The sequence below is a fragment of the Argiope bruennichi genome, chromosome 1 (genome assembly GCF_947563725.1).
Source record: "Argiope bruennichi chromosome 1, qqArgBrue1.1, whole genome shotgun sequence".
NCBI classification, from domain to species: Eukaryota; Metazoa; Arthropoda; class Arachnida; order Araneae; family Araneidae; genus Argiope; species Argiope bruennichi.
This window is the reverse complement of record NC_079151.1, coordinates 147,830,890-147,857,082: the sequence shown is the minus strand read 5'-3', so window position 1 is coordinate 147,857,082 and position 26,193 is coordinate 147,830,890. Positions and strand designations below refer to the sequence as shown.

Below are 26,193 nucleotides of genomic sequence, written 5' to 3'. Positions count from 1 at the left end.
CTTGAATGTGTAAGCACTTGTTCAGAAAGTATATTTAGGGTCATTATAAACTCAGCTAAAAGTTTAGAGTGGGATTTTGAAAAAGATAAACAGAATATACTGATATGTTAGAGGATTTATTTATTTTACAGAGTTGAAACTTGCGCTAAAAACTACGTTTATCATATGAATCTCGGAAGTGTAAATAAGAAATAAGCAGAGGTATCACCATTCTCATGTCAACCTTCAGGAGTCCAATCACAGGAAAGCTTACATCAACCATCATGACGTTTTTGTAAGCTGTGCTGTGATTGTACTCATTTAGGTACTTGGTCTGACCGATTTCTAGAAAGTGTCAATTTCAATAGCCACCACAATTCACCATTTTGCCAGATTAGCAAACTCAAATTAAACAATTTTAATCTTTTAAAATTGAAATAATAAAAAGCAAACAGTAAATATTTTATAAGTTTCAATATATATTACTAAGAACTAATTAGAAAATAAAAATACTATGTTTGTTGAGTTTCTTATTTCAGTGAATAATTAAGAAACTATGGACGTGTTTTTTCATTTTGTTTAGTTTGGCATAGGGAACTTCCGTGCTCCAAATGCACTTCCGATTTAAGTAATATCAGATCAAATGCAAAGTTCAAATAAATTCTTTCTCTCGTATCTCAGTTCATTGATTTGGTATTTTTTTCATATGTTACTTTGCTTTAATTTTATGACATGTGGTTACATCATTTGCTTTTATACTGTTGCTGCTGGCGATAGGCGAGGATCGAACTCGCAACCTTTGGGTTCGTAGCCGAGTAACAAGACCACTAGACAAAAAAAATTTCTCATGACTCGTAGCTGTTATCTGGCTTATAAAGCGTCACCACATTACTCCCCCCTTCAGTGCGTCGGAGGTGAGACGAACGATTTTTTGTCATGTTTTTGCTGTTATTAGTGGTGATATATTGGCTGTAACGTCTTATCCATTTTTTTTTGGCTGATTTTTTATCAACTTTATTTATTTATTGGCTGATTATTTATCAGCTGCATTTTTTTTCTCTCTTATTCTTCCGATAATGTGTTGAAAACCCTATTTCTTCAAAAAATGCCGGATTCCATCCGAAATATACTAATCAGCAATGAAGATATCCGGAAGCTTGCCGAAATGGCTGATCTTATTGTAGAAATGCATCCGAATCGGGAAATATATGCTACATCTAGAGGTGATATACAGCAGGAGAGTGAAATAAATAGTTTACGTTCACAAATTGTTTCTTTGGAGCATAAAATCAACCGCTTACAACTTGAACGCAGTTGTTCAAGGAGCAGAGCTGCTAATAAAAACAATCGGGGACGCAGCGCGTCTCGTAAACGATTTAATCCTGCTGGCAAAATGTTACCCTGATAAATGTAAACAACCTTGCGAGTGGAAAAATGCAAATTCGGAAAACTAGCATCAGCAGCAGACTTAACGGCGAGTTCTGCTGCGGAAGTAAATCAGGATTGCCGTAAATACCGTCTATTTGTCTTTGAAAAAACAACGGGTTTGCGTTTTCTTGTGGACAGTGGAGCTGATGTTAGTATTATTCCCAATACCGCAAAAAAAAATTTCAACTAGTGACTATAAATTATATGCTGCAAATGGAACTGAAATTGAAACATATGGAATGAAAGTATTAACCCTTGATTTGGGATTACGTCGTGAATTCCAATGGCCTTTTGTCATAGCAAATATAAAACAGCCAATTTTAGGAGCAGATTTCCTAAATCGTTTCCATTTGTTAGTTGACGTTAAGAATAAAACATTAATTGATGGAATAACTAACCTCTCTACTCAAGGAAAAGTTACACCTGCCTTAAACGTCAGTGTAAATACAATGTACAGTGCCTGTAAATATTCAGATTTATTGTATTTGTACCCATCTATTACAAAACCTAATTTTTTTATTTCTGATGTAAAGCATACTGTAAAGCACCACATCGAAACTAGGGGACACACCAGTATATTCTAAAGCAAGGCGATTAGATCCGAAGAAATTAGAAACTGCTAAACAGGAATTTAAATTTATGCTGGATAATAATATTATTCGTCCATCTAAATCAGAGTGGGCCAATCCACTGCATATGGTCTCGAAGAAAGATGGATCTTTCCGACCATGCGGAGACTACAGAAGGTTGAATGACCAAACACTCCCAGAGAAATATCCAATTCCTAGACTCGAATATTTTCAGCACATTTTGCCAAACAAAGTCATATTTTCTAAAATTGACCTTTTTAAGGCCTATTTTCATATTCCTGTTGCAGAGGAGGACAAGAAAAAAACAGCTATTATTACACCATTTGGACTTTACGAATTTAACAGAATGAGTTTTGGTTTGCGGAATGCTCCGGCAACATTCCAAAGATTTATTCACGAAGTATTTTGAAATTTAGACTTTGTGTTTCCTTATTTAGATGATGTATTGATTGCCTCTTCTAGTGCAGAAGAACATCGCTCACATCTCAAAATTGTTTTTCAACGCTTAAATGATTACGGGCTTCGCATAAATGTCAGCAAATCAGTTTTCGGAGTTGATTCACTAGAATTTTTGGGCTATAAAATTTCGGCTAAAGGATCAAGGCCTCTGCCTGAAAAAGTAAAGGCCATATTAGAGTGTCCATTGCCAAATACCCTTCAAAAATTGCTTACATTTTTAGGTATGCTAAACTTCTATCGTCCATACATAAAAAATGCTGCGGCAACTCAAGCCCCTCTTCATGAATTTTTAAAAGGTGCCAAAAAGAAAGATCAGAGAAAAGTCCCTTGGTGTGAGGCGACTGTAAAACTATTTGAAAAATGCAAAATGGATATAGCAGAAGTTGCAATGTTGACATATCCAAATTCCGATTATCCTCTGTCTCTTCACACAGACGCATCGAATTTGGCTATAGGAGCAGTTTTGCAACAACACGAACCTGATGGGTTGAAACCTATCGCATTTTATTCAAAAAAGTTAAATGAGGCACAAACTAATTATTCTACGTACGATCGTGAACTTTTGGCTATTTATTTGTCCGTAAAACATTTTAAGCATTATTTGGAAGGAAGAGATTTCCAAATCTTCACAGATCATAAACCTTTAGTTTTTGCTTTTAAGCAAAGGAATGACAAAGCGTCACCACATTACTTCCCCTTCAGTGCGTCGGAGGTGAGACGAACGATTTTTTGTCCTGTTTTTGCTGTTATTAGTGGTGATATATTGGCTGTAACGTCTTATCCATTTTTTTTGGCTGATTTTTTTATCAGCTTTATTTATTTATTAGCTGATTATTTATCAGCTGCAGTTTTTTCCTCTCTTATTGGCCGATTATTTATCAGCTTCATTTTATTTATTGCCCGATTGTTTATCAGCTTCATTTTTTTTATTGGCTGATTATTTATCAGCTTCATTTTATTTATTGCCCGATTGTTTATCAGCTTCATTTTTTTATTGGCTGATTATTTATCAGCTTTGATTTTATTTATTTCTAGTAAAGGGCGCTACAACAGTTGTATGAAGGCTTTTTGCGTATCACGTCATCGGGTCACCAATGTTACTATTGGCGATAACCGAGGATCGAACTCGCAACCTTTGGGTTCGTAGCCGAGTAACAAGACCACTAGACAAAAGAAATTTCTCATGACTCGTAGCTGTTATCTGGCTTATAAAGCGTCACCACAATACTAAATACATTCGAAATTCAGATAATTTCTTTTTCTTGTTCATTCAAGTTATTCTCAATATTTTTTACAAGCCTTTAAACTAGCTTTATATCTTCCCCCCCTTGAATATTACGCAGTGCAGGTGATTCTAAAATAAAGCCTTTTCTATTCAATTATATATTATAGTTAACAAAGAATAGTTTACCATGAAGTTTTATTGATTAAAAACAGTTCTGGATAAATTTCAGTTTTCTTATAAACAGTCATTGCCATCTTTATTTATACCAAAAATGTAGTAGAATAATAATATTTCATAATTTCAATATATTACTTATAGAAAAATTCTTAGAATGTGTTGCATTAGCATACTTTTTTTTTTTTTTTTTTTGTAATCGATCGATAATTTTCATATATGGTGTATATTTCAACAATTTGTACTTTATGCATAGTTTCTTACTATAACAACAACATACAAAAGAGGTAGTTAATAAGCAGTTAATACCTCTTATTAATAAGAGGTAGTTAAAAATCATTTTTCCAAAATGGCTCCAATACAAGATCTTCAAATGCAATATCAAATATCTTGCTATGCTTATTTGCCAAGACAAGTAAATTTTCCCTGCTTATTATTTCAAAAACATAGTATCCAGCTTTGGATATTACTTTCATAGAAGGAGTATTTCATAGAAACGAAATATCGTAAATCGTCCATAAATTGCTGTCATTTCGAAGTTAAAGAAAATGCATTTACACAAATATCTGTCTGTATTAAGAAATGAAAAAAAAAAAAAAACCTTTTTGATTAAATTAACCGTTTTTAAAATTGAGAGCCTGATTCAGCATTAAATAGGCTGCTCATACTTGGAATCGTGGTTACGAGTTGTGAATTTGAAGTGAAATCAAATGAGGTATGTTAAATAAAAATAAAACACCTGAACGCAGACAAGCAGTAAGGAAGCATGAGAAAAGTCTTAACAATGCGCAATATTAGTATATCTTTATTTTATGTTGTTTTTGTTCCTCCATTATTAATTTCAATATCTAATTAAGAAAGGATATGGAAAAGACTTTAACATCAATATTAATATTTATTTTCCATTGCCGAAAAAACTGTAATATTTAAACTTCACACAATGGCTGACTCCAAATTTGAACCAGAAAATATTACTCCTCTGCATCAAATTATTTCTTCATGTACCGGTGCTTTATTAACTTCTGTTTTCGGTGAGTTTTTATATTATTTCATTATACTGTTGAAAAATGAATATATTTTTGGAATCTGCATTAAATGCTTTGTTCCGTCATTACGGCTGAAATTATTAAAATTTGCACGTGTCTTATTGAGCTATTGCTACATTGATATGTACATAACATTTAATACAAATTTCATGTTTTCCTTAATGGGATCGGGTTAGCAAAAGTAGAAGATTAATTTGATATGTGTGCATGATGATTAAAGTTTATATATTGCTGGCTCACAAATGTTTTAAAGTAAGGTTCTTAGTGTAAAAGTAATCGAGCGTGTTTTATAAGAAACTTTTTTATTATATTCATACATTTGGAGTGAAATAATTTTATGTAAAAAGAAGAAATGTATTTATCTTATGCCAAACTTGTCAGTTTTAAGAATTGAAACTTTCATTATTTCCAATCTTGTACAATACAATTGAAGTTGGTTTTAAACAATCTTCTTCTTTACTCAGATAATGAAGATGATACATTTGGGTTCTATTTAAATCAAAAAATCTGATTAATTTGTAACATTCTAAAGTTCAAGCTATATAATTATTAAGGAGTTATAATATAATATTCTTACTCAAGGAGTTATTTAGATAAAATTCTTTTTTTACAGCTGAACTAAAGAATAATGTAATTGGAAATGTACAATTGAATAATGTGCAATTGGAAATTGTAATTTCTTAAATGTCATAGATTGTCAAATAATAGTAACCTAATTTAATTCTTTAGTTAGGTTATTTAGTTATTTGGCAAGTTTTCTACTATAAAAATTGGAGAAGGGGATCTGTACTATGTTCTTTAGTTGTTATCTTCTTTGTTTATATGATTATCTAAAAATTGACTTATTTAGTTAATTAAAGGTCTTTATATAAAAATACTAATTTGACCATTAGGTAGATTATGATAATTCTTTTTAACAGAATTTTAGTTGAATTTTTTATAGTAAGGTGTAAATTATTAGAAGAATTTACACCTTTATTAAGAATGTCTATTTTTAATTTATGGAAATATTCATTTTTTAATAAAATCATCTTTACATAATTCTAAATCTTTGCTTATTATTCACTTATATTTTTCAGCATATATGCATAATATATTATTATAATAACAGTAGAAATTCATTATATAATATGTATGATGTTATAATAATAGACACAAATGCAGTAAACTGAAAAATTAAAAAAAAAAAAAAAAAATTGAAAGAAAACACAAATTATTATTCATCAAGAGATAAATTGTCCCATGGTAATAAAAATATTAAATTTTTTGTATTAATGGTTAACAATTAAACATTAAGTAAAATTCATTACTCCTCTTTAGATGTTGTCCATAAGTTTGGAATAATCTAAAATAACTATCTATATCCACTAAATACATAAAATGCAACATATCTTAGGAAAAATAAAAAGTTGAGAAAATTACTTATTGCCTATTAATAATGTGTCTGAATGATACATAAAAAAATTCATTGCTGTAATAATAAAGCAAGCAAACTATTTTTTTACAATATCTATGGTATTACATTCCCCTCATTTCATGCGAGTGATTCTTCCTCCTTTCAAGACTTTGATGCAGCTGCGTGTTAAGGATACTAAATTGAAAATACTGTGTGATCTTTTATTCTTCTTATATATGTGTGTTGTCTAAAAAAATTATTGAAAAACAATGTTTTTGTGTGACACAGTAATATTCAAATAATTTGTTAAATTTCTCTCGGAAGTAGAACATTCCTAAAGTCTGCTTGAAAGCTAATGGTGCCTGGCATTCAGCTGCTTAAAGTATAAATTAGAAATACTTGCAAAATCTGAACACAACATTTTTCTATGGTTTTTAGCTCTTTTGTAAATGAATTTTATCATTACTTCTCAGTGTTTTTCTGTTTTGTTGTTATCATGAGCCTGTCTCATGTCTGGAAGTTAGGGAATTTAGCTGAATTAGTTTTCTATATGCCTATTCCCATACACATGTAGACCAAGATAATAAAATTGTTCTTGAATGTATTAAATTCAATATTAAATTATTATAACGATAGATTTCAACAAAGAAAATTGTGCTTTATGATTTTTTTGCAATATTCTGTGTTAACCCATTAATTTTCATATTTTTATTAAAAATTTTTTTTTGCTTGTTTAGTGTAAATTTAATAAAGGATTTTTTTCTATCTTAAGAGAGGATTTGGTTATTGATACTTCGATTTTTCAATTCCTTTCATAAATAGCTCTTTTGGCTAAAGAATACAGCATAATTGTCAAGCTGCAATTCTTTGTTGATATTTGACAAGTTTCCTAGGGTTTTCCATGGTTTAGCTGTGATTGATAAAAAAATTTATATTGTGTCCTTTAATTTTATCCACTTGCCAAATAATATGAAATATTTTCAATTCGTAAGAAACCACTCAATATGTGTGCCAAAAGCTTTTAAAATCTGAAGAGTAAGGTTTGGCTGGAAGCATAGTGAAAAATGAAACTGAGTTCAGAGACAGTTTAATCAATTTGATGTTGTTGTCAAGACTAGTAATATCTGAGTTTTGTCATTATTCAGACTTTAAGGTATCATATGATGGAAGAAAAAAATATATAAAATATTCAAATTATCCTGGAGAGTAGCTAAAGAATTTACTTAGAAAAACTGCAGATTTTTGCTATCTCCTTTATTCTTGTCATTCATATTTAACTAACATATATTGTAGCCTTCTTCATAGTGCTGACGAATTATGAAGAACCATATCATCAGTAAATGACACAGTATGCATTTCTGCACAGCATAAAACTATAGAAAAACCTTCATTAGATTTTTGTTTTTAATAAGTGTTTCATTTATTATGGTTATTTTTTCATTTTTTGTAAAACTAAATTTGGTTCATATATTTGTTACTTCTAAATTTAGAAGTACTTCTCTGTTGTATTGATTTCATAAAGAAACTTGCTAAATCTTTCCAATAACTGATTGTGCTAAGAATTCCACTCGACTAGGATTAGGCCCTACTTACAGAAAACAATGTGGATTTGCGTCATATTTCACATCGCATATTGATTAATCTCGTATCTTTTCTTTTACTGTTTGAATTGTTCTTCTCTATGATCTTAAAAGTTAAATTTCATTTATTTAAAAATTGGAGAAAATAGAAGAATCGCATGAAGTGTGCCACAGTGGAGCTCAATGCATGTATTAAATCTAAATAATGAAGACAAATGAATTGTATCGGCAGCTTGTAATCTGTTGCTTGGCTTTGATGACTTGGCATTCTTTATATATTACTGGATTATTAGGAAAGCAACATCTAATAAAGTGAATTTTACCAGAAAAGGTATTTTCTGAGTTGCTTAATTCAAGTTACCAAGGTATTTCTTTCTTTCTTGGGTTTAAGGAAACATTGGGGAAAAAAATAAAAAGTTAATCTCTTTTTTTTAGGGGGGGGGGAGATTCTTGATAGTGAAATTTTGTTGTTTACAATTCTAATAATTTACAACAAATAATTTTTTTAGTTGAACTTGTGAATTTTACGTGTTAAATTATCAGTAATTTTGGTATTATTTCATAGTGATACTATAGTCATTATGCCAAATTTCATATTACATGACAACCTTATGTCATGAAACGTGCAATTTTTTTGCCAGTTTCATGCTTAATGTTCTCAATTTCCACATAACAGAAAATGACATTTTGCATCCTAACGTATGCTTTTTTTTATTTTAATATAAAAAATTATGATTTTAGTTTATTTCACTTAAGAAGGACTTGTATATTGGTTTCCTTTATTAGTGATTTTTTTTCCTCCTTTAATTCTCAAGGCATGTGCAATTCTAAAACATTTTCATCTCGAGTTTCCACACCCCAAATGATCCGTTAATTTTTCTGTAAAACAATATTTTACACCACTTAAAATTAAAACTTCAATTGTAATGGAATATTGATCAGTATTGGATGATCTTTGTCAAATAAATATATTAATAAATAAAAAAAGTTATATGAAATAAAAGATAATTAATAAATTAAATAGAATAAATTAATAAATGCAAATTTCTATGATCTATATTTAAAAAATCCCTTTTTGAAAAGTTAAGATACATAAATAGAATATTTTATTTCATATAAGTATTTTCGTATAGTGCAATAATATTAATTACGTTTAATTAAAATTAGAACATAGTTATTTTTTATGAATTATTAGGAAGAAATTTCTGTTTGCTTATCTTTCATATTTGTGCATTTTGATATTGCACATGCAGTCAGATTATTAAATAGTCAAATTGGGCAATTGCATAGAGGCCCTACAACTTCCGAGAACTTCAAACACTCATTTTTTTTTTTTTTTGGTAGTGGGGTATATTGTAAATGATTTAATTTTGTAATTTCATGGTAATTATAAAGTCAGGGGTGTTTGTGCTCCGGGGAAACCCCGGAATTCCGGGGATTTTGAACTTCGATACCCGGAAATTCCGGGGATCGTCGTTCAAAAGGAAGTAGGAATAATAATGAATTATTTATTTTGATCTGGGTAATTTTGTTTGCTTTGAAAGCAGAAAACGCAAGGTCAGTGTGTGTGGTGAAAACTTTTCCTTTCTTTCTCCAAAGGCAGTGATAATGCGTGAAAAGGGGGAAAAAACTTCTTTTTTGTTCTTTCCTTATTGCGAGTTATGACTCATTCCCCCGGTTCTCGGACATTCTCTTCTGGATTCTTTTCGGCAAGTAGGCGCGGCAGAAAAAAAAGGGAGAGACTTCGTTTGACCAGATGTGCGATCACGTGACCTGGGTTCAAAGGTCTTAATTTTGCAAAATTAATGGTTATTAATTTTGCAAAAAAAGTAATTCATTAAACTTTTATAATTAGGTCATTCAATACTTCATAATCGTAATTTTTCATTTCTCTCCCCCCCCCCCTTCTCGAAACTCCAAAATGTCGGTAGTAAGTCCGTAAAAGTTTCAGGGGATTTTTTGGGGTCCCACAAACACCCCTGAATAAAGGCCAAAGAGTTGAATTTTAATAAAATCAAGTGTTTTAATTAATTTTGGTATACTCCAGTTACAATCCTAATTGTCATCTGCAAGTTTTATAATTTTAAAAAATTGTGATGCTTTATTTTTAAAATATTTTGTTTAAAATTGTTTATTATTATTACCACAAAAATTTTATTTGTGCATTTTTAGTATGCAGTATACTGAAATTAACTTTATAGAAAGTAAAACAGCAAGTAAACTTTTTCTAATTCAACTTGTCAAAATTTACTACTTAAAATTACTTGTATAAAGTCTAAATTAAAATTAAATTAGTTTAAAGGTTGATTTAAATTAAAAGGGCTTCCGAGATTTGCATTTCCTAAGGGTTTCTAGAAGGTTTAATCAAGTCCTGTACAGATTTTCTTTTTTTTTTTCATTTCTTTGAAGTCTGAATTTCTTTTATTACTGATTTTTACTTCAAGACGACCTTAATAAATCGCTGTCGAGTTTCCTGGTTGTCTTTATCTCCATTGTTTACTACAAACTTGTTTTCCATTTTATTCGGTTATTCAAGAATCATCTCAAGGTGAAAACGGATTTGTGTGTTCTCATCTGTCGGAATCAAGTCAAACTAATGCAATGCTTTACGTTTGTGTATTTTATTGCTCTGTGGTATGACGCAACGTATCTGCGTTCTCAGATGACAGAATTAAGCGGAATCGCATAAAAAAAAAATAACTAGTGCATTCCCGTTCGGAATATTAATGACATGTGCAATAATCTTTATTATTATTTTTTTCTTATTTCCATTTCAAACAGGTTTTTTTAAAAGAAACGTTTTCTCACTTGAAACATTTGGAAGTGTTCACTTTTTTTTTTTACTTAATTCAATGGGGTCAAAATAGAATACTGATTTTTTTTTTTTTTTGGCAGTTCGCCACTTCTGTTTTCTAAACTCACGTGTGCACGTGTTCAGAGCTCTTAACTGTAGTTTATATAAGCACGGATGGCAAGTAACTGTCCTTTTATTCAGATTTTGAAGGTTATAATTAGTAGCGTTTTAAATTGTGTTCATTTTCATGGTTGGAAATACATTGTATAAGAAAACCAAGCTGATTTTCAAAGCATCTTTGTTTCTAAATTTAAAGTAAAGAGAAGATTAAGATAAAGAGGGGGGTGGGGGTGCCAATGAAAAGTTTATTTCTTCGTTCATTCGTTTCTCTCTGCATTCAGACGATACTTTTTTTATAATTAAAAAATAAAGAATGAGTGAAGCAAGAAGCATTTTTAGCATGAGACTAAGTAAGTGTTATGGTATTTTTTACGAAAGTACCATTGCCTATCGTTTGATGTTCTGAAAAATATTTAGAATGCTAATTTTCCTTTAGATATATATATTTAAAAGTGTGAAAATTAATAATAGAAAAAAAATTCAAAATTTTTGCACGTGAAAATGACGGTAATATCCATATTTTGAATAACTTTTGATACAACTTCTCACATTGAGAAAAGATTGTAAGATCATTTAAGTCAGCAAAAAACATTTTTGGTTATAATATTTGTTTATACAAATTTTTTTTTATTTAAAACTTTATGCTTATAATTATATTTTATAGAATATGCCATCAGATTTAAATACCCTTTTTATGATATAGCTTGTATACTAAATTATTTTCATTTTTAAATTATTAATTATATAATTCAAATCTTAATGCTCATGTGTTAAAAATATAAGACGTAAATTGCATTACTTTTACTCTTTTTATCATAATTTGCAAAAAAAAATAAAAAAAAATGATAATTTGTTGATTTATTAACGATGATAACTTATGACAGCGTCAAAAAAAATATTATTAAGAATTAATAGTCTGATAAAATTAAAGTAAAAAGCTTATTTGCCATATGATGAATAAATTTTATCTTCAAAATTAGCACGGAATTATACTTTAAAACTTTTTTCCCTCTTCTAAATTCATTTTCTTTTCATGTATGTGCTTTTAAATTTTCCAAAATTTGTAACACTAAAAATATTGTTTCACTTCTATTTCATAATATATTATTAATTAAATTGCTTTTTTTTTTTATTCATGGCAAAAATAAAGTTTGGCTACATATTTTATCTTTAGTGATAGATTAGTTTGCCCTTTAATTGAATTTAAATTTTTTTATCGAATTTGATTGAATGTTTAGTGCTGATTGAACTTTCAAGAAGGTTGAGAATCAATCGTGTCAATATTTTCCTTTCAGAATATTGGCTTTGAGACAGTTTCTATGCGGATAAAATAGGCAATATCAATGAGAATACGATTGAATAATATGTTGTTCTTTTACTTTTTTACACAATTTAAAAATGTTTTTTTCTTTTCAAATATTCAGTTATTTGAAATCTTTATAAAAGCCCTCCATTTAAGATATTTTTTGTTGAAATATTTTATTTTTATGATAAAAATTATTTTTAACGGTAGAATTTTCAACCTATAATTGCCTTCTATGTAACACTTTTTAGTATTATAATTTTCAGTTTTATAATTCGATTTTCACAATCGCCTAAATGTTAATAGAATAACCCAAAATGCTATTTTGCATTCAGAAGCATAAGCTCTTTGTTTGGATGATGGTTATATTTTCGATGAGTTTATATAAACGATGAGAGCGTGCATCTTTTATTTGTCCATGTATGTGTTTTAATTGCTTTGGAATGGGGAGTCTCTTCTAAAGCTTTTAATGTATTGCAATATTCTGTCACAAATGTATTGATACTTCATAATACTGACTGATTATAATTAGCCCTACTTTCAAAGTGTTGTAAATAAGCCTGACTCCAGAGACACTGCAGTCTGCTGTGGTATATGTTGTTTATCGGTTTTTTTCAACTTGTGGCAGAAAATGGACAACATATTGAACCTGTCTTGCGCAAATTTAGTGATAATTAACAATCGTTTTCATTATTGCTTTCTATGCGATTTTTGACTGAAGGATAGTTTAAAACCGATTTTTCAAATCCCGTGTAGTACTTGCCGTGGTGGATGGGTTTTTCACTAACAATGCCATGACTGTTGAATGACTTGAAAGTCTTTTTTTCCGTCAGAAAATCGAAATAGTCATGCATATTGATGAGTCCAGTTGGTTTAATGCCAAAGCCGTCGTATTTCGATTAAAAATGTTTCTCTAATTTATCTTCTCAGACCCCTAACATGAACTCCCGGAATAAAAATGACCCAGAAAGCCTTTAAACCTTGTTATGCTATGATGACAAAACTGAAAAAGAAACGAATGAAATCGTACTACCAAATACAACTGCTACAAATGAAATTAAAAAAAAATAATAAGGCAACAGAACCCAGAAATTGCAAAAACATTTAGAAGACTATATATTGTACAGTATGAAAGAAAACCTGAAAAATAAATGCATCCCCACATCAGATAAAGGAGATCCTACAAATTTGAGAAAATTACTAATATTTCGTATAGATGGAATCCAGAAGAAAGTTATTAATGAAGAAATTGACATTTGAAGCGAAATCAAACCTGGCAGCTAGTCTCAAACGCAAACATCGTCGGTTGTTGAAGATTGTTTCAAAGGAAATACGACGAGGCAGGAAATTTCTTAAAATTCAAGATAAGTTGCAAAGAACTACTTCCAGATTCCTGGTGTTAATTTTAATGAGACTTTTTCACCAGTTATCAAAATCAAATCAAATCAAATTTGAATTCTGCTCGCGCTTTCTGTTGAAATATGATGAACATTACTGTAGCATACTTCAATTGTTCTCCGAATGAAAATATATATACGACTCAAATTGAAGGTACTTCTGAAAAGAAAAGGAAAATCTAGTTTGTCATTTGAAAAGTAGTTTATATTGGTTTCGATAATCGGGACTTGAATGGAATAGATGTTTAGATGAGTACCTGAGACAGTTTGGACAAAATTGCTCAATTGTAGATTCGCGCATTTATTATAATTAAGAAAAGGAAATTATTATTGGAGTATATATCGACGACGTACTGATTTTTGGAAAGAAAGAAGCAAAAATTGAAGATTTCTAAAACAAAATAAAGCAAGCTTAGAAGCTAAAGATTTAAATGAAGCGGAGCATATATTCTTCTTCAGAATTAATAAAAAGTTGGTTAGTAGATTAGTTATCCTATGCCGAACAAACTTGAATATATTTAAAATGGAAAATGCTAAAAGAGCATCAACTCCATTGGATTCTGACGTGAAATATCGTCCTCATGAGCACGATCCCCAAAAATAAATATATCCTACAGGCAAGCAGTTGGTAGTCTCTTGGGTTCGTATCCATATCGGTTAGATCCTAGACGACTTGAAAACCGCGTCTTGAATACTTAACTTGTGATACACGACCAGAGCTGTCGTATGCAGCAACATATATGAACTTATTTAACAAACAGATGAACATTGGAGAAGTATAAAGCATATACTGAAGTGACAAAAGTCATGGAATAGCAATGTGCAAATATAGAGATACCAGTAGTATTGATATACAATGGATAAATGGGAAGTACGTTGGCAGGGCTTTCATTTGTATTCATGTGAAAAGGTTTCTGATTATGGTCGCACGACTTTGAATTCGGAATGGTAGTTGGTGTTAGACGCATGGGACATTCCATTAGGGAATTCAATCAGAGATCAAGAGTGTGCCGAGGAACCTAGTTTTAAGCATAATCTCCTACCACGGACAACGTATTGACCGACCACCTGCTAATGACCGAGACTAGTTATATAAGCGTTGAATCGTCAGTATTAACAAACAAGCAACGCTGTGCGAAATAAGAGTAAGAATCAATATGGGAAGTACGACGGACGTTACCGATTGGACATTGCGGCGAAATTTGGTTTTAATTCGCGATGTCAGCAGAAGACCGACTCGAGTGCGTTTATTAACAATACGAAATGTCTGCAGCGGCTCTCCTGGGCTCGTATCCATATCGGTTAGATCTTAGACGACTTGAAAACCGCGTCTCTAATAGATGAGTTATGATTTCAGTGGGGTTTTTGATAAGATTCGAATATGTTGCAGATCCCACGAAACTATGGTCTCAAGTTGTCAACAAGGCATTGTGACGACTCCATAATGTTGTGTGCTGTTTTTAAATGGACTCTTGTCTTCTCAATATATATTGAAATGCCTAAAAGTAACAAAGGACCAACAACTATTTTTCAAGAAAACAGGAGAAAAGTTAAAATTTTCTGATGTTGATCTGGGCAGTGATCGAATCGATCAGCAGGTAATCTTTGTGTTAGGTGGAACAGCTATTTAATGGTATAGTAGAAAACAGAATTGCGCAGCTCTTTCATCTTCTGAAACGGAGTATATCGCCATGTGTCAAAAGGCTGAGAAGGCGCTATAGATTAGAAATCTAATTGCTGAAGGAGTTACAGATGACAATTTTCATCGATGAGCCTCAACAGATACTCATTGACAACCAAGGAATGATGTGCATTACTCAGAACCAGGTAACTTCGAAAAGTAGCAAGCTCATTGACTTGAGTATTTCTTCTTTTGGGGTCTTGAGGAAAGAGGCACATTGATTTTTGCCTACATACCATCGAAAGATAATGTAGAAAACATTATCACTGATATACTCACGAATTATTTCAACAAGCAAACTTTGCGTAGACTCAAATGTGTATTGATTTGTGATCTCCTGCTTGAAGTGGGGTTATATCAGTTAAAAGGGAAAGTGTTAGAATTATATGCTGATATATTCATATATCAGCAGGTATATATATTTTATATTCATAGTACAAGAAGTGACAGTCCATTTCTTGTTCTGCATTTTTAATTATTTCAATTTTTGTTTAAGTGAGTGTCAATATAATATTCCTTCTAGTATTATATTGCTTTCTAGCAACTCTTTTTATAGACATTAAATCGATTTTTATCTTCTATATTTGAACATTTTATTTGATTTTAAAAATCAAATCTAGCAAGTTATGTATAATTTTGAAAATGATTTAATCAAGAATTTATTAATCTTTGATAATAGATACGTTTATTAAAACAACACTTATAAAGAAGAAAGCGTAATTATAGAAATAATGACTGATATAAATATTCTCACTTATAGCAATTAATATTTAATTGAGTAACCTTTAGTATCAATTACAACCTTGTAACACCCTCCCATGGAGCTCATTAATGCTCTTATTTCCGCAACTTTTATAATATTGTTACAAATCTGTAATTTTGCTACCCGGCACGAATAGTGTCATCGTGAGAAAGACCGTTGTAAGATCTGTGCTGAGCGGCTGCCGCGTCAATGACCTGAGAGCTTGGCGACTAAATGGGTCATACTGGAAAGTTCGAGAAGTTTCATCCATCCAGTAGGAACCAAGATACATTCAGATACGCCCTGATTGGTCTGAATATTCTAGCCCCGCCTTCCGGAACTATAAAAGACGGGCACTCTGAAGCTGCAGTGAAGTTGTGTGGATCGTCAGATGTTGTGTGTGAGAGGAGTTGGAGTCGCCGACAAGTAAAGAAACTGGAGGATTAGACAGCAAGCAAGATGCTGAACTATAGCGATTAAATGCGTTACATTATTATGATTGAACGACGGTATTTTGTTGTAGAAAATTTTTTGTAACATTTGGTGTCTGTCAGGAGTGGGATTAGTTGGACTTTCCTGTGTATGCCTTGAAACAGAGGAATGGAGGAAAAATTCGCAGAGTTACTTGCCATGATGGCAGAGCTGAAGAAAGGACAAGAGGAATTGAAAGCTGGATATGAAGAAATAAAGAGTGAGTTGAGGGAAGACTTTTCGTCAATGAATGAAACTTCAGAAGATCAAGTTAATAAAATCGAAGACGTCCAAGATATGACAGAAGAAATTGAGGGAAATGGCGAGAGCCAAGTTGGAGAAGAAAAGGCTGAAAATCGAATGGCGACCTGTGTCACCGAAAAGGAGCTTAGCGATCCTGAGGATGAACAAAAGTTTAATAAGGAGAGGCACGAACAGGGAGAATGTCAAATAATTGCGGAGCTGAAACAATCTTCTCCGAATGAGTCCCCTGAAGTGGAATCGAAAGTGCAGGCGCTTGGGGATGGAGAAGATGGACTTTCTTCGGACGGGTCTGTTGATGGCGATCCGTTCTCGATGCCTATGGATGCAAGAGTTGATGTGACCCTGTTTGGATTGGATTCGTCCCAAAGATTAAAGGGACAACCTCTCTGCAAGCCTCTTAACATCTCCTTGCCTAGTGATATGGATGAAGATTACGTGGCTGGAATCGCTGATCCCTGTAGTCTCGGCCTCGATCTCCTTAAAGAATTCAACCTTGCGGTGGATTTGCATAGGAGTGCGATGCAAAAAGGAACCAACGAATCTTCTGTGCATCCGGATCAGTTATGTCATCGCCGAGGAACCCTTCCCGTAAAGGCAGATGTCCTCTTCAAAAGATCCTGCGTGGAGAGCTACGGACAATTCTCGAGTGATGAGGATGAGCCGGGAATCGGTATTCCGGTGAAAGCTTTGCCAACGAAGGCGAATCCCTGGTTGTCAAGAAGACTCCGGAAGGCATTGTTGGACAATCCTGATATTCGGTTAACTCGACGAAAGAAGTTCAAAATGAAAAACGGACCAGCCTGGCTAGAATTCGTTCCGGAGAGCTCAGCTACGATGCGATGTTTGGCTCCATGGGACACCCTGCATTTTAAGAAGAGAAATCAAGTCTGGGTGTACAATCCGAAACGACGAAGAAATCCGAGTCAAAAGCATTGAGAAGGTTCGGATGGATCTTTAGTCGCCGCCAAATTAGTGAATGATGTCATCTTCGGAAGTGCGGAACTCGCCAAATGCATTAACATCATCACATCGTTCGAAAGCCTACGCCAGCTTTTGGATTGAAGTGGAACTGCCGGGACGTCCGTCTTTAAAGAGGGGAGCAATGTTACAAATCTGTAATTTTGCTACCCGGCACGGATAGTGTCATCGTGAGAAAGACCGTTGTAAGATCTGTGCTGAGCGGCTGCCGCGTCAATGACCTGAGAGCTTGGTGACGAATTTGGCGACTAAATGGATCATACTGGAAAGTTCGAGAAGTTTCACGCTCCATCCAGTAGGAACCAAGATACACTCAGATACGCCCTGATTGGTCTGAAGATTCTAGCCCCGCCTCCCGGAACTATAAAAGACGGGCACTCTGATTCATTTTTTATTCAGTCTCCAGCCATGGAGGGAGACGGACGCTCGGATGACTCCAGTAGTGTTCGTAGTGTTAGTAATATCAACAATGTTTATAGTACTAGCTCACGGCCATGTTGCTATTCTGCACGTGTCCTTGAAATCAAAAATTACTGTATTGAGATTAGTAACCTAGATAGAGAACTAACTGCAGCTAGGAATAAATCTTGGCAAATTAATCATAAATTAAAAGGAGATTGCAATCCAGAGGAAAAAGCTTTCCTTCTAAAACGCTTAAAAGTACTAAATAGAAAAATACAAACTAATGAGGAGAAACTAAAAAACGCAAAACCCTGCTTAAAAAGAAACTGCACTAAACATGATGGAAATAAAAATCTATGTGCACACATCAACTACCAGCAAATTAGATCTCATCAATTAAACTCAATAGCAAATTCTTTTATTGACACCTTACAGCAAATGAAAGATGACAACCTAGAACATACAAGCCAATATAAAGAAGATTATTTTAAACTACAAGGAATACAACATGATATCAAAAAGATTGAGGAAGAATTAGAGGAAGTTAGCCCTTGCCCCATCATGAATTGCGACAAACATAGTATAGAAAATGGAAATCAGCCCTCCCATCCTGAAACTATGATGGAAACGACAGAAAGCAAGAACAATAATCCTGAAGAAATGGAAACCGAACTGCCCTTCCAACCTGTTGACAGAAAGCATTCTTCAAAAAGAAAAAATTCCGTTGAAAACCCAGAAGTCACCACCAGAAACAAATTTCAGATTTTAGAAGAAGAAGCACAGCAACCAAGAAAAGAAATCCCCCCCCATCCAGATGAAATTAACAGAAGGATATAACTTAGTACTGCAGCAGCTCAACAGAAAATACCCCAAATCTGAAAATAGCTATTCTAATGGTTTTATTAAGATCACCCCAGGCAGCGATGAAGAGAGACAGGGAATCCTGGAATTCCTGACTGAAAAGAAGCTAGAGCACATCATCTCCGAAGACCCCTCCGAAAGACCCATTAAAATCATCATTAAGGGACTACCTCTCAATCAAGATATAAATGACCTGAAACAAGAACTAGAAGCACAAAATTTCAACATTGGACGCATCTCCCAGCTCAAAAATTTTAGAAATAAGACCCTCTACCCTATTTCCCTGGTGGAAGTCAAGAAAACTGGAAATTTTACAAACATCTACAATCTCCGAATCCTGTCCTACATCAGAGTTAAAATAGAAACGTACAGAAGACCTGCAAAAGCAACTATGTGTTTTAGATGCGCAGGATTTTATCACAGCGCTCGGAATTGCAGATGCAATTCGCGCTGTATAAAATGTAATGGTAATCACGCTACAAATGAGTGCTCTCAGAAGGAAAAAGTACAAGATCCCATATGCATCAATTGTAATAATACAGGACATCTGGCCTCATGGAAAGGTTGACCTGCCTACCCAACAACTGCCCCATCGATAAGTAATAGAAAATCCTACGCTGACACCCTCAAAAATAGGAAAAGTAATGCTGAAAAAATCGTAGAAGCAGCTCAAAATCCTCCTGCACCCAGACAGAGACCCCAGCACCAACAACAGATACCTGATCCTACCCCAACTTCAGCAGATCACAGCCCACAAACCAACACCCTGGAATTGAAAGAACTAATGGAAACGTTAAGAGAAATAAGAAATCTTCTGAAAGAATTTCCAGGATTACTTTCAGTTGCAGCTAAATTAAAGGGAACTACTTCCAAAGAGGAAAGAAAACTCATTCTCCTTAATGCACTCCTGGATTAAGTTGAAGCTCCACCGCCCACCTGCAAGTAGAAAGTCTCTGATTGGCCGCCCAGATACAATAGTTTATCCGCTGCCTGGACGCTCTTCAAGACCAAAATGCTTCTACTTCTCCCTCACCTACTCCCTTGACCGTCTGCTTTGCTATTGGCTGAGACATCTCACCCTCTCTCCCTCACCTGCCATGCGACTTTTCATCAGTCGACTTTGCTTCATTCCCTCTACTACCATCACAGGAGACGTTACAGTCCATGTAAACTTATCTCAAGCCAGGTCACCACAATTTTGCCATGTTGGAGGTAGCCCACATCGGGCGGGAACTCCTTTAATCTGTGTTATTTTCTGCTGTAGTGAAGTTGTGTGGATCGTCAGAAGTTGTGTGTGAGAGGAGTCAGAGTCGCCAACAAGTAAAGAAACTGGAGGATTAGACAGCAAGCAAGCTGCTGAACTAGCGAGTAAATGCGCTGCATTATTACGATTCATTTGCGATATTTGTCGAAAAAAATTTTGTAACAATATGCTACTATAATTCGATTATTGCCTCGATTAATTCGGTTTTATTGTTTCTGTGTGACAAGTTTCTTTTTTCAACTTTATAGATTTTTATTTGGTTTGAAATCTGGACTATTTCCAAATCATTTCAGTAATTAAATACGAATGTTTTAACATCAGTTTTTACATATAGTGAATGGTATTGAATCCTTTTGAACTATAATGCATACTTTCGGAAGGCAACGATTTAGGAACGAGTACTTTATTTATGTATTTTCGAGCATTTATATTACCATTAATAACACATTCAATTTTGTTATCATACAATTCCATATCATGATATTAACTGGGTATTTAACAGCAAGTGTAAGGCATTCGAGACGGAAGTATCCAATTTTTAATTTTTCTCTTGACTTATTTGTCATCGCTACCGAATACTGAAATTTTTGTCTCATAATCCAATTAATATGAGTTTTAGCCCAACTTATTTTCAAACTTTGCCTTGGATTTAAAAATTGCCTTTTTTGTGTGTGGAAGTCTTGTATTTAGATCAGATTCTTGCAGTTGGTTGATCTTTGCGCTCAATTACAAATTGTATTGCATCATTTCACTTTGTAGTATTCTCGGAAGACTTTTCTCCTATCAAGTAGATAAAGCTTTTTAATTTTTCAGTCATGACTTGATGTTATTTAGTTTTCTAGTGACTGAGGTTTCTTAAAAAATTTAAAAACATCGCGTTTAGTTGGATTTTATTTAATTTTCTTCTTAATTTCTTAATAACCAAAGCTTTATTCACGCAATAGTAAAATTTTACATCATTTTTTGAGGGGGGGGGGATGTATCAATTCCTTGTGACACCATTTTTTACATTTTGACAACTCACGAGATGTACAAAAAAAAAAAAAAAGTGACCAACACTTCATAATCATATTAAAAATTCGAATAAACTACTTTCTCTCATTTCCAAAATATGGTACCAAGTTCCTATCTTTTGATTGTATAAACATTTATGGTCATTCGGTACATTCAAATAAATTAATTCTGTGTCGTATGAACGTAATGATGTGTGCTCCTTTCTTCGAAATTACTTTTTAAAATAGAACGATAATTCTACGTAAAACATCACATTTTTGGTTAAATTATCTTTAGAAGGATTTGTAACTTTATAATAATACTGCCATTACTAATGCTGTTATGAACCATTAAATTATCAAAATGCACTTTTACAATATTTATTCATACTTAGAAATAAACTTGCAACATTTAACGAATGGACTGTGAGCCGAATCAATTCATTAGCAAGACTCCGAATATAAAGTGAATGCCAGTGATAGAAAAACTTGTGTCTCGTTAACACTTTACCGACCGGTAGCGGTTCGAACATACTATGCCATTTCACCGCGCTGGGGAGCAAACGTCGAATAATCGACGACCGGTTGGTAAGCGCTGAGAACAAAACGTCGATTAATCGACGGCCGGTTGGTAAGCGCTGAGAACAAAACGTCGATTAATCGACGGCCGGTTGGTAAGCGCTGAGAACAAAACGTCGATTAATCGACGGCCGGTTGGTAAGCGCTGAGAACAAAACGTCGATTAATCGACGGCCGGTTGGTAAGCGCTGAGAACAAAACGTCGATTAATCGACGGCCGGTCGGTAAAGTGTTAAGGGATAGACTTATTTTTTTTAGGAGTGCAGTTGCAAGAGGTACAAAAATGCTGCTGATCATATAAAACCCGTAGAAACGAACATAGAAGGCTACGGAAACTTTTGATTTATGCTCGACATGCTCAGGTTACTGCTGTTCATGTAACATGACTTGCCCGCTTTTCTTTCGAGCAAATTTACCAACTTTCGACAGGAAATCCGTGCCTAGCTTTTTTTTTAAATCTAGGGCTTTTCAGCCACATTCTGTGTACTCGTTATTTGCCGTTTTCGTGCATGCATGTTCGTCGAATGATAGAATCGGACTCGAGGAAAAGATTAGATCATTGCGACGATGTGTGACCAGATTAAAGTATTCATTTGCAGACTGTGCTTTAGGAAAAACAGGTGAAAAGTGAAGGTTAATATATTTTCTGGAATGGATCAAATCATGCTTAAGAGAAAATGCGTAGTATAAAGCACTCACAGTAAAAGGATTTTTAAATTTTAGGATTGAATTTGAAACAATTCTGGGCGATTTTATTTTCTTGAAGTCCCCCCCCCCCCCGGCTTCCATAGTTTTCATCTTTATAGAAGCATTACTTAACCATCTGCGTAGGATTAATTAGTTATCTCGATTAGTTATTCGAGATCCATTGTAATTCAAAATGGAAAGTTGCAATGAAGTTAAGATGCCCGCAGATCAATGATTTCTGAAGTTCATCTTGTATCAATTTTGAAAATAATCACTGCGAATAAAATGTCCCCCGAAGCAGAAAAAATGGTAGTTGAGAAGAGATGAGAAAGCGCCAGGAAGAAAACATAAACATTGTTTTTGTTCGCGTCACGAAATAATTTTTCTTTTGTCGGCGTACATTTAAATTTTGTTTATTTGGTCCGTATTAACACTAGAATTTGACGCAAAAGTCGTTTAGAATTAGTTTTAGGAGTGATTTGCTAAATGATCTGACTCATTTTGAAGTTGCAATGAAAGATTTCATAAGATATCAGCTCAGGTTTTAGCCGTTAATTCAATCGAATTTTAATCGCTGTTCCTAAAAAGGAACAAGTTAGTTTAGTTGATAATAGCATTAAAGTCGACAGATATTGCATATAGTTTTTTTTTAAAGTAAGCCTCTCTTTCTGTATTTTTATTCAAATAAAATAGATATTTTAATGATATGTTTTAAAAAAATTAAATGCAATTATAATTGGCGATTTGTTTCAGCTTCAAATAACCATGCGACGTTTCTAATTACTTCAGAATGTGTTAACTCCAGCTTATCCGAATAGCGCGTAATGATGCCAAAGAAGAAAATATATTGTTCATTATTGAAATTTATATTATAAAGTTAATATTAACTATTATTCCAGAAATATATGTTGTTTTAAGTCATACAAATTTAGAAAAGAAGTAATATTCTTTAAATTACGTATGGTATTTTCTGTTATTTTAGATTTAATTGCTTGAACTTTATTTTTTGCAATTGGAATTGTAAAAGTATATAATTTATTCGTATTAATTATAAAATAAGTTTCTTGCATTTTTAAATCGTATTAAAACCACATAAAGTTCATCCAAAATGTGAAATATATATATATTTGCTGCAGAATGTAATATCAGATTTACGTCAAAGCTTATCTTTTCTGATCAGTATTTGTGATAAGGAACGTCAACGTACGATCCTTTTGATCCTCGTGCGTACATACCCATTCTTTCCCCAATACATTCATTTCTTATATCCGATTTTATCCTTATCGTGCGATTGCTTAACATTTGTCTAGAATGTTTTGGCAAATCTCTCTCTTTTTTTTCTTCCTAGTTCCATTTCAATACAATTTCGATTTGCAAAAAAAATTAATAAAATCATTCTTATATAAAGTGCACATTTTTAAATAACAAATAGTTGTAAAAAATTGGAATTTTTGAGTTACGGGTTATTCAAAAAACTTCGGGTTTTCTGTTTAATTTTTAATCTTACAATAAATTAGAATTGTGAAAAAATCATTTTAAATTTAAACATTTCATTAATACTTTTTGAAATGACTATTTATTCCGATTAACTCTTAGGTTCTATATTTTATGTTCTTTCAGCCTTTGAAGTGTTTTCTTTTATGTAGGATTAGGGGTCAAAACTGTTATTCAGGGAGGGAGTGATAAAGAAAGTTGGATACTTAAGAAATATTGTAGTAAGTCGCCCCATTAAGGATAATTCGTAAAAGTACACAGACAAGAAGGTTTTCTTTATTATTATTATTTTTTATTTTTACATAAGCTTCATTTAATGATATGCATCTTTTCTTATCTATACTTATATAAAGCTCAATGTGTGTGTGTGCAAGTGTGTTCGACCTACAGCTATCAAATTTAGCACATGCATACCTTGGAGGTCGGGAATGTGCACCTGGGGTCCTTTTTTTTAAATTTTTAATTAGAATTTTAATTATTAATTAAAAACTAACTTTCCCGCTAAAAAACTTTTCATTTTCCCCACCGCCAAATGAGTAAGGCTTCAGTTTTTTTTCCCACGCTAATGAGGCTAGGGTTAAGATTTTTAGGCCAATTATTTCAAACGATTCTGTTTATTTTCTTTATGTTTGATGCATTTCAAATTAAACATTGTTAATTAATCGATCTTTCAGATTCCTTCTCAGGTATTTTTGAATTAAAATAAAACAGAATAAAGGAAATTAAAAATTTCTGATCTGCATAGCGTTACCCCAACTGGCGTAGAAAAATTCACGCATTTGCGTTACCGTAACTGGCGTTGAAAATTCACGCATGCGCATTGTGTTATGATTGTTGACAATACGGACTTGGTTTTGAAGGTTTAATATGTTTTCGACGGATATTTCAAACGATTCTGTTTATTTTTTTAGTGTTTGATGCATTTAAAACTAAACATTGTTAATTAATCGATCTGTTCATGATGAATCTAAGAAAATTTTGTTGAAAAGTTCTTGAGATATTATATAAATAAAGAAAAATATTCTTTAGTGCCATAAGGTTTAAATAATCAGCGACTCCGTTTTCAGTACTCATATTAAAAAAAAAAATGCTTTGTTTCAGTAAAAAAAAAAAAAAAAAAAAAAAATATTATATTTATTGCAGTTTAATCATTTCCATTTTAATTTAAAGCATAAATTCTACGGGTGCTAACAGAAAATGAGAGAGATATATATTACGTTATGGCCGAAGGCCTTTATAATATTATGAGTAAATTATATGACTATTAAAATTTGAAGTTTTAAAATATTTTAATGAAAAAAAGCAATTAAAATGGGAGTTCCATAAAATATTTAATTAGTAAAATTTTAACGTGCATTAAGATTGGCGAACCGGCTGGTCGCCAAAGGCGGCTAGTTATATATAAAAAAAAATTGGGAGCCATCTACCAATTTTCTTGTTATTTTGCTTTGATATCCTATAATCATGATTAAAAGCATTTTTCATCATTGTAATTAAAACCCAATTTTAAAAATAAACGACATTCATGGATGTGAATAGAGAGAAAAAATAAATTAATCGAGGTATTTGATAGTTCATTTTTCTAAAATGTTATTTTTCTGTGAGACCAAAATAGAGTGGGATTCATTCAGTGTGGTGGTCAAATATAGAATTCATGTTGCAAAATGGAAATAAAATTATATGATACTTATTCCAAAAAAATGTGCTATACGTGGCACAGGTTTAATTATTACTGAACTAATTCAAAATTGTTCAAATTATTTTTATCATTTGCTTATATATAACTAATTGGGTACTTGTTCACCAATGGCATACAGTTAATACACATCAGTTATGAAAGAATCTATGTGTGTAATCTTTGGCAATGTTTTTTTCCCCTCCATCTTCTATTAATCATTGCAATACATTGATCCACAAGTATCATTAGTCTGCAAAGTCTGCCAACTAATTTAAAAATAATACAGTTTCTACTAGTCATAATGCGACTGTCATTGATAGTTAAAATTGACAATGCTGACAAAATACGAACAACCGCATTGTCAATAAATGACATTTTGTTTCTGTGCAGCATAGAACTACAGAAAGACTTCCATTAGATTTTTGTGTTAAATAAGATTTTCATAATTCTAAGTGTCAGTCATTTTTATATAAAATCAAGTTTGCTTTAAATATATCTATTACTTCTATTTAGATTTGGTGGCACTTTTCTACTATATTGATTTCTTATAAAAGTCTGATAAATCTTTACAATAACTGAATTGTGCCAAGAATTCAAATTTGGCAATGA

The 26,193-nt window shown here is 32.5% G+C and overlaps 1 protein-coding gene across 1 annotated transcript in view; it reads left to right on the top strand.

Moving 5' to 3' along the window:
- The first annotated feature begins 4,569 nt into the window (after window positions 1–4,569).
- Window positions 4,570–26,193, top strand: part of LOC129978258 (probable mitochondrial glutathione transporter SLC25A40) — a 40,099-nt gene continuing 18,475 nt past the window's right edge. The window contains exon 1 of the mRNA XM_056090620.1: window positions 4,570–4,886. Within this exon, the coding sequence (XP_055946595.1) occupies window positions 4,796–4,886 (91 nt within the window). The 5' untranslated portion in view covers window positions 4,570–4,795. The remainder of the gene's footprint in view (window positions 4,887–26,193) is intronic.